The sequence below is a fragment of the Gavialis gangeticus genome, unplaced genomic scaffold, assembly GCF_001723915.1.
Source record: "Gavialis gangeticus isolate Ggan-Ray unplaced genomic scaffold, GavGan_comp1, whole genome shotgun sequence".
In the NCBI taxonomy this organism is placed as follows: Eukaryota; Metazoa; Chordata; order Crocodylia; family Gavialidae; genus Gavialis; species Gavialis gangeticus.
The window spans coordinates 20,401,985-20,410,099 of record NW_017729002.1 but is presented as its reverse complement, the minus strand read 5'-3'; the positions used below and the strand labels follow the sequence as shown (position 1 = coordinate 20,410,099).

Genomic DNA, 8,115 nt, shown 5'->3' with positions numbered 1-8,115 from the left:
CGCGCCCGGGCCCCGACGCGGGATCGGTCGCAACGGCGCCATCGCGGCCTGGGACAGCGCGAGGTCTTGGAGCGGGGCAGGGCCGCGCGGAGCCCAGGGCGGCCAGAACGCCCCACCCCGCCCCGCTCCGCTCACCTGTCCCCCGGCCTTGCGCCGCCGCTCGCCCGGCAGTGCCCTACTTTCCCCTCCTGGGACATAAACAATCCCCGTTGCGCACCGCCCCCTCCGCTCCCATTGGCTGCGACCCCCCTCCCCACGGAGGGTACCGCCCCCCCCTCCAAGCCCGCGTTCGCTGTTGGGCAGCTCGCCCATCGCTCCGCGCTCGGGGGCCGGAGACCAGACAGGTACGCTCTCTTGCTATTCGCTTTCTGTCCCGTCAGTTTTCAGGGCGCGGCATCATTGGAGGATTATCTAAAGACGTCAAACAGAGGGGCCTCGAGCGCGGTCACGTGCAGCTGCAGAGCGCAGAGGCCGTTGGCAGAGAGACGAGTCTGTTAGCAGGTCAGGTCGGGGGTTGAGTTCCAACGAGCGTCTTTGATTGGCCCGTACGAGCTGCGGTACAGGCCATGAGGGGTGGAATTAAGCCTGGAGCGCGCCTTCCTATTGGCGGCCGCCCCCATCAATCTCAGTGACCCGGGAAAGGCGGAAGTATAAGGGCGCCGGACGCAGCATGGAGGAGACGGCGGGTGGTGAGTGGTTCGGTCTTTCTGTTCAGCTGGGGCCGTTGTGCTCTGCCCGGCGCGCTGCGACTTTCCCCCTCCCGCGCGCTGGGAGGCCGCTGTGGGAGCCCGCGGCCGGCTCCGCTCCGTGTGGCACTCGCGCAGCCTCCCGGTGGCCGAGTCCGCGCTCCTCGCTTCTGGCCCCCACCGTGCGCTGCTGTGCTGCCACAGCCGGCGCCGGGACTAAAGGGGCCGGCAGTCATGTGGCAGGAAACCTGCGCCCGTGACGGCCTCCTGTAAGCCCCGGAGAGGCCGCGGCGCTGAGCTGCGGTTACCTTTGGTGGACATCCTGATGACTTCTCCCATGGTCAGACCAGTCTCCATGCTGAGAGGGAGTCCTCACTGTCTGCGGCCCACTACCTGCTGTCGCAGGACACTGTAGGCTCCTTTCCTGATTATAGAGCTCTATATTTCCTTGGATGCTGTTGGAAACTTCTGGGAAGCTCACAGCTTCTTCTAAGCTCAGAAGAGCTACTGATGTGTGGTGGGGTAGCTCGCCTGCCTGAGGTTACACCTCCCTCTGATAAACACAAAGCTGCAGGAAATTCCTTGGTGACTCAGGTTAACTATTCCTGGTTCCTGCCCTGCTTGTTGGGCTTGAGGACGGTTGTGTTTAGCACTTCCAGGATGAGTCGCCTGCCAGAGCAGTGACTGGCTGCTCGGGAATCTTACAATCTATTAATATTCAAATAGTTTTGAGTCAAGCACAGGAGTTCTCAGGTTGACAACGAACAGTAAAAATGGCAGTTGCAGTTATGGGTAAAGAAAGTGTTCCCTGAGACAGGCTGGCTGTAATTAGGGCTGCAGAAAAATGTGCTGGTAGCTTTGCCAGGCTTGCACATTTGTGTCTGCTTGTTTGCCATTAACTTTGTTTTATGAACCCCCAAAGCATTCTTCAGTAGCAGAAATGCACAGGTCAAAGTGCTACTCATGCTGTAAAAGCAAATCCCACCTGCCCATGCTGCTTCCTCTGCCCCTTCTCCCTTTCCTCTATGCCACACCCGGTCAATCTGTGAATTGCTCTTTTTTTTTTTTCTTCTTGTTGTTATCTTCCACTTACCTGGTTGGGTATTTCTCAAACAGGGATTTTGAGCTTAATGACATCCTCTTTATGAGAAATGGGGCCTCACAGAGTCTTCAGTACCAAAAAAATATTTTGGTTCTGGCATCTAGGACATTAATCCTAAAAATAGTCATGTTAATGATGATGTAGCTGTGGTGGCCCAGGAATTACACAAAAGGAAATTGGTTTCTTAGGGTAATGACATTTATTGGGCCAACTGCATAGTTGTTAAACATGCTTTCCAAGGCAAGACATTCTTCCGTAGGTCTAATATTTGGTCCTGGATATCCAGTGGGGATGTATATTATTCCAGAAGTATGTTGCTGTAACCAGAGTCTTTAGATTGCCATGAGGCAGAATGGCGGTGTTCCAGCTGCAGACTCCTTTGGCAGAATTTGTCTTCAGTTTCTCTTGACCCTAGGCTTGTTCTCTTCAGGTTGTGTCTGAGACACATTGGTGGCCAATCTTGCACTGCCACTATCTGTTCCGTGACTACGTTCTGGGCTCTAGGAAAAGTGCCAAAGTGTATTTTGTTCTTCTCCCATCAGTGCTGCTAAAAAAGTGATGGGATTTTTCCTCCTCTCTCGCCCCCCAAATCTCTGTTTTTATTTAATCCTTTTTCTAATTTTGTCATTTAAATTAGACTTTTTCTTTTTCTAAAAAAAAACCCGAAAGCAAACCAAGTAAAGGGAAATCTGATCTTAATACAAAATGTCAAGCCCTGAGCCTCTTAAACTTCTGAAACACAAAAATAAATGTATTGAATCCATGACTCTCTATTAAAAAATTTTGAATTGTAGGTTTTGTGGGGAGTCCCAAGAGTTGAGCCTCTGAGTGGAAGGCACTAACAAAGTCATCCCAGGCATTGGGATCCAGCCCCTGACTCCAGGAACTACCACTATATCTCTCCTCAGGACTCAGTTCCTTTCTAATTCAGCTGTTTAACACACCCCCCGAATGAAAATTAATTTGGTAAAATAGCAATAGGCTGAAATATAAACTTTAATGAGAATCTAAATACAATAAGTTGTATAATTGTTTTTTTTAAGTTGTAGGGTATTCTCTTAGGTAGCAAAAAGATGTACTAATTCTATTATGAAGGATCTATTTAGCTGTAAATTTATGCATTCTAATAGTTGTGTCAACCAATTGGAGAAGATGCCTGTCTTTAGAAATAACTGAAGTGCAAATGCAAAAATTTGATTTAAATTATTGATTTTAAATAAAGCTGTGCTGGTTGTTTTAATGTCAATATGAAGGTATTTGTTGCCACTATGAGTTTTTCTTGCTTTTGGTGTTGTGCAGTCCTTGTTTCCTCCTGGACTCTGATAAGCAATCTCAGTTCACTATCCTGTATCTGCCAGCCCACTTCAAGGCCCTTTTGTTACCCTTTCTTTGAAGAAACTAAGAAGAATGTGTCCACAGCCTCTCCCTGTGGACTGAAAGCACATGGTGGCAGTGTCATAAACAGACTGCTTTTAAACCAGAGCAAACACTGTTACCAATGCAACAAACAGACAGACTGAAGAATATTCAAGATAAGATGCTGAGATGTGCAGCGGAAACAAAGACTACATGGCAAAGAAAGGAAGAAACTCACAGGGGACTTTGCTTAGGAGAGGAAGGGCCCAGGGCATTTCAGTCTAAGTGGCCATGTTGAAATTTGTCCCAGATAAGTAGTGCTAATCCTCCTTAAGCATGGCAAGTCCCAGTGAAGTCGGCTTAAGCTGTTTGCTCAATGGAGGCTAGCATTCTTACCATCTACAAGCTATTTGCTGGTCTGTGTGTGGAGTGGATCTGTTGCAGTCAGTGCCTCTACCTCAGAATCCACCATTGTTTGGCTCAGTTTAACCCAGTGTTTGTTTTGTTTTTTTAAACTTCTAGAAATGCTCAGCTGACCTTCACTGTGGTAGCTACTTGTCTGAAACCTGTGTTAATGGGGATGATTTCTGGTGGGGTCTCTAAGTTGGCTGACTTACCATTTGGGCCTCCCCAGTGGAGCATGGTGCTGAGTAAAGATATCTCATTATTATGTTGCCTTCACAGAGAAAAGTAACCTGGCCGGGGTTCGGCACATCCTTTTGGTGCTCTCAGGAAAAGGAGGTGTAGGGAAAAGCACCATCTCTACCGAGCTGGCTTTGGCTTTACGGCATGCTGGGAAGAAAGTAAGCAGAGTTCCATGTGGCAGTTTGATTACTATACTGTATTTACTCAAATTAAAGATCAGGTGTGTGTGTCGTGTCCGTCCCCCCCCCCCCCCTTGTCATGGGAGGGAAAAAAATGCCATGTCCTGCTGGAGGCAGTTAGCAGCTCAGCTCTGGCTTTGGCCCTGGGCTTAGGGCTGGAGCCAGAGCCAAGTTGTTGTCTGTCCCAGACCAGAATGACTTGTCTAGGGGAGGGAGCTCACAGCTGCAGAGAGCTGCAATGTGATGTTGAGGCCTGTAAGTCCTTTCCATGAGGTGGCCCATATCACAGAAATCAATGGAGAGTTTCCTTTTGTGTGAGGATAGAGCTGGAGCTCTGTGGCAGAGTCATATGGGCTTACTAGATTGGTACCCCCATTTGTTTGCAGGTGGGGATCCTGGATGTGGACCTGTGTGGCCCCAGCATACCTCGCATGCTCAAGGTCCAGGACAAGGATGTGCACCAATGTGATAGTGGTTGGGTGCCAGTTTTTGTGGACCAGGACAAAAGCATCTCTCTCATGTCTATTGGCTTCTTGCTGGAGAAGCCGGATGATGCTGTGGTGTGGAGAGGACCCAAGAAAAATGGTATGGAATGCTTGTGTTCTTGGTGATGACCCCACAGCCAGGGCACATCTGCTTAGGTGAAACTCGGCAAAACATAGTTTCATAGTTTCTAGGGTTGAAAGGGACCTGAGCAGATCATTGAGTCCAACCCTCTGCCATGGCAGGAAAGAGTTCTGGGGTCAAACGACCCCAGCAAGGTGTTCATCTAGCCTCCTCTTAAAGACCCCCAGGGTAGGAGCCAGCACCACTTCTCATGCTTCCATACTTACAACATGGCCCAGCATGTTCAGACCTGGGCTACAGTGTGCAGTTCTCTGCATGTGGGTGGGTGAAAAAAGGCCGGATGGATCCTAAAGGCCTTTGATTTCTGGGTTACTACTTTCAATCCAGCCCTGGTCAGCAGTGACTGGATGGCTCTGTGAAATGAGGTGTGGGGGAATCTGGACAGAAGGCCTCCCAAAAAATCCACCATTGCGGTTATGGGCTCATGGGATAGAATCTCCTTGGGGGAAAAAGGAACCCTCACACCACTGGGAGGTGCCCCCTCCAAAGCAGGGTTCAGCCACTGCCACTGCTCGTGCCCTGCATTCACTAATGATGGAGGGCTTTGATATCTGTTACTCCATCCTGTCACCTCTTCCGTTTCACAATGTGGTGATCTGTGGTGTCTGATATTGTGCCACTATTGAGACACTAGGCTATGCTTTGGCTGAAAACAAAGATTGATGCCCCATTTTATTTTTGCAGCTTTAATAAAGCAGTTTATCTCTGACGTGGCATGGGGAGGACTTGACTTCTTAATTGTGGATACACCTCCAGGGACCTCTGATGAGCACATCTCCACGGTGGAATCCCTTCGCCCTTACCAGCCCCTTGGGGCAGTTCTGGTCACGACACCGCAGGTATGTTACCTACTGGAACCTCTGGCTCTCTGGTGGGACAGGTGTTTCCATTCTGTACCCTGGGAGTTGCACCAAGCTAATATTCTTGTCAATCTCACTGTGCCTTCAGGATTGTATTTTAAGGTCTGGTATGTGTTTCCATGGCTGCTAATTCTGCCCAGCCTGTCTGTCTCCAAACCCGATGTATTGGAAGGCAGGAAAACTTGGCACCTGTGTGGTTCTGCCAGCTCTTTACCACTGACTATCTGTAGGCGGTGTCCGTGGGGGACGTGAGGCGAGAGCTGACCTTCTGTAAGAAGACAGGACTGCGAGTGATCGGAATCATTGAGAACATGAGTGGTTTTGTCTGTCCACATTGTTCAGTGAGTCTTTACAAAGCTGACCCAACCATAAACACTGTCCCCAGCCCCAGGGGGATGCTAAGCACTCTGAGGCACTGGCATGCTTGGTTCCTGGGATTTGAGTTGTTTGGTGGTTCCTGGTCCCTTGGTTGGTCAGAAACCTATGCCCTGGAGGAGATCCAGTAGATCTTTGAAGGCAAGCAGCTGCCTGTATGTGACCTCAGTGAGCCCTCCTTTCCTTTATTGGCCAGTTTGGGAGAGCCAGCTCACTTGCTTGCCTAGTTTGGACAGGAACTGAGGCATTGTCACAGAGGGATGTGCAGGGTGTCTCGTCAGCCAGTAGAAACTAAATGAGTTTTGCTTATTGAGCTCTTGATCAGCTGCTTCCTCCTAATGCCAAATTAACCCTGATAAGCAGGCATGCCACCCATCTCTGCTGTGAGGCTCCCCATAACTCAGCAAAGTTCCTTGAGACTCAACACTTTCTCCTGTGCTTCCAGGAATGTACAAACATCTTTTCCAAAGGGGGTGGTGAGGAGCTGGCCAAGCATGCTGGAGTCCCGTTCCTAGGTGAGTGCCTCTGTGAATAAACAGCCCTTCTCAGGGCCAGGACAGCTCAGTGAGGTGATACAGTGATTGGGAGATGTGTGAGTGGGGAGAACACATTGCCAGCATGAGGGTTTGCTAGGGCCTGGAAAGCAAACTGTATACAAAGGGCGGGGGGGAGCTTTTCCCTGTGAGGAACAAGAAAAGCCTGGGTGAGGAGTGGATTAAGGAGCTGGTGCCTTTCTGTGCCCAGTATGAATCTGACTGACATAGAGGCAGAGGTGTCTGGTAGCCTGGTCTGGTTCTGAGTATTGTGGCAGATCTGGAGTGACCAAATATGGGCAGCCTCATTAAAAATGAAGCAGAGAAGTGGAGCTGGCATCACTTAAATCTTCCTCTTGCACCTGGAAGAAGGGCCTAGAAGCTGTCTCAAAGATGTTAGGGCATGAAGAAATCTCTGCAGGAAATATCATTAAAAGTATTTAGAGGTCTTTTCTACGCCAAAAAATAAAGTTTGTGGTTGTGCTGTCTGGCAGGCACTTAAGGGGAAAAAGCTTGGAGTGGGGAGGGAAAATGCTGGGGTTGACAGATTTAGAGCCCTGTTGTCTCATACCTGCTCACTCCTCCCCCCCCCCCGGGGTTGGGAATGAGTGCTTTTCTGCCTCCATAATTCTTCCTGCCTCTGTACTGCCTGATGACCTCACTGTCACTCTCCCCTTTTACCCTCCCACACAGGGTGTGTGCCCCTGGATCCCCAGCTCACCCAGAGTTTGGAGGAAGGCAGAGATTTCATCCAGGAGTTTCCCAAGAGCTCTGCCTTCCCTGCCCTTTCTAACATCGCCCAGCAGATCTTGGATGGGACGTCCCCTCAGAGCTCCTGAGCATGGTGCTAAGGCTGGACTTTGGCTGGCCCAACATTGTCAGATGTGGACCAAGCTGGTGGGGAAGGGGGGATGTGGAAGCTCTTTAGCAAATAGCATTTCAGTAGAGTGGAGTATGGCCTTGGAACCACTGTGCAGAGATCTTGAAAAGGGAAATGATGCTCAGACTGTTCATGCTGTAGCGACCCAGCTGGAGCGTACCATTGTTGACAAAGGGGGAGCGTACGTTTAAAACATCCTTTGATTTCTGAGGGAGTGAGCATTCCCCCTGTTCCTGGAAGGGGCAGATGGTGTAGTTGATCCTAGCCACACACTTGAGGTGCCGCTGCTTATAACCTCCTACTAAGTTGGTACAAGGCAAAGATGGCCACGCCCAGGATGTGGTGCTTCTGTTTACTTCCAGAGTGCCTCAAAACACTGCAGTACTCTTGGCAATGGAAATTTTATGTAGCTATTGGCTAATGTGGCAGTCACTGACTGAAATGTTCCCCAATGTATTTAAATAGCCTTAGCAATCTACTCTACCCACCTCCCATCTCATGCTGCTCCCTTTCTGTCCATTGCTTTCATAGCATTACAGATATGGTACTTTCTAGTTCAGTGACAATTGGGCTTATAACAGATCCTCAGACCCCTCATCCTAGCCAGATTGTCTCACTCTGAAATATTATCTGGTACGAAGGAGGCTTCTCAAGGCATGTGCAGTGTGTGATATAAAGTCTGTATGAGAGCTTACGTCTATTCACAAGTCTGTCTCATGTCTAATTTAAGGATTGCATCTCTTGGTTCATTGAAATGTGCGATGACTCAGGAATATTTTTAAAGACTCCTTCCATTAAACAGTGTTTTCTTGTCTTGTTGCCTCATGTATGATTTCATGTTTTGTCTTCATCCCCTTACCACCACACTGAAT

General features: G+C 49.4%; 2 protein-coding genes across 3 annotated transcripts in view; one reads left to right on the top strand and one right to left on the bottom strand.

Annotated features, from left to right (window-relative positions):
• SPSB3 (splA/ryanodine receptor domain and SOCS box containing 3) overlaps positions 1–221 on the bottom strand; it is an 11,243-nt gene extending 11,022 nt beyond the window's left edge. Inside the window, exon 1 of the mRNA XM_019507611.1 lies at positions 136–221. The gene's annotated coding sequence lies outside the window, so the exon portion shown is untranslated. The remainder of the gene's footprint in view (positions 1–135) is intronic.
• A 368-nt stretch (positions 222–589) lies between these two features.
• Positions 590–8,062, top strand: NUBP2 (nucleotide binding protein 2). 2 transcript variants are annotated; one of them, XM_019507615.1, is made up of 7 exons: positions 590–689; positions 3,829–3,947; positions 4,355–4,553; positions 5,280–5,434; positions 5,686–5,796; positions 6,276–6,345; positions 7,057–8,062. In XM_019507615.1, the coding sequence occupies exons 1-7, from the start codon at positions 671–673 to the stop codon at positions 7,200–7,202; spliced, it is 819 nt and encodes a 272-aa protein (XP_019363160.1). In that variant the 5' UTR covers positions 590–670; the 3' UTR covers positions 7,203–8,062. The 2 variants fall into 2 exon arrangements, with proteins under 2 accessions (XP_019363160.1, XP_019363161.1); XM_019507616.1 differs by lacking the exon at positions 3,829–3,947 and having other exon boundaries at positions 635–689.
• Positions 8,063–8,115: the final 53 nt, after the last annotated feature.

What these genes read in the sequence shown, in the direction of transcription:
- NUBP2 (XM_019507615.1), top strand. An exon ending in TTGTCTGTCCACATTGTTCA is followed by an intron (nt 5,797 to 6,275) that starts GTGAGTCTTTAC and finishes CTGTGCTTCCAG; the next exon opens with GAATGTACAAACATCTTTTC. An exon ending in TGCTGGAGTCCCGTTCCTAG is followed by an intron (nt 6,346 to 7,056) that starts GTGAGTGCCTCT and finishes CCTCCCACACAG; the next exon opens with GGTGTGTGCCCCTGGATCCC.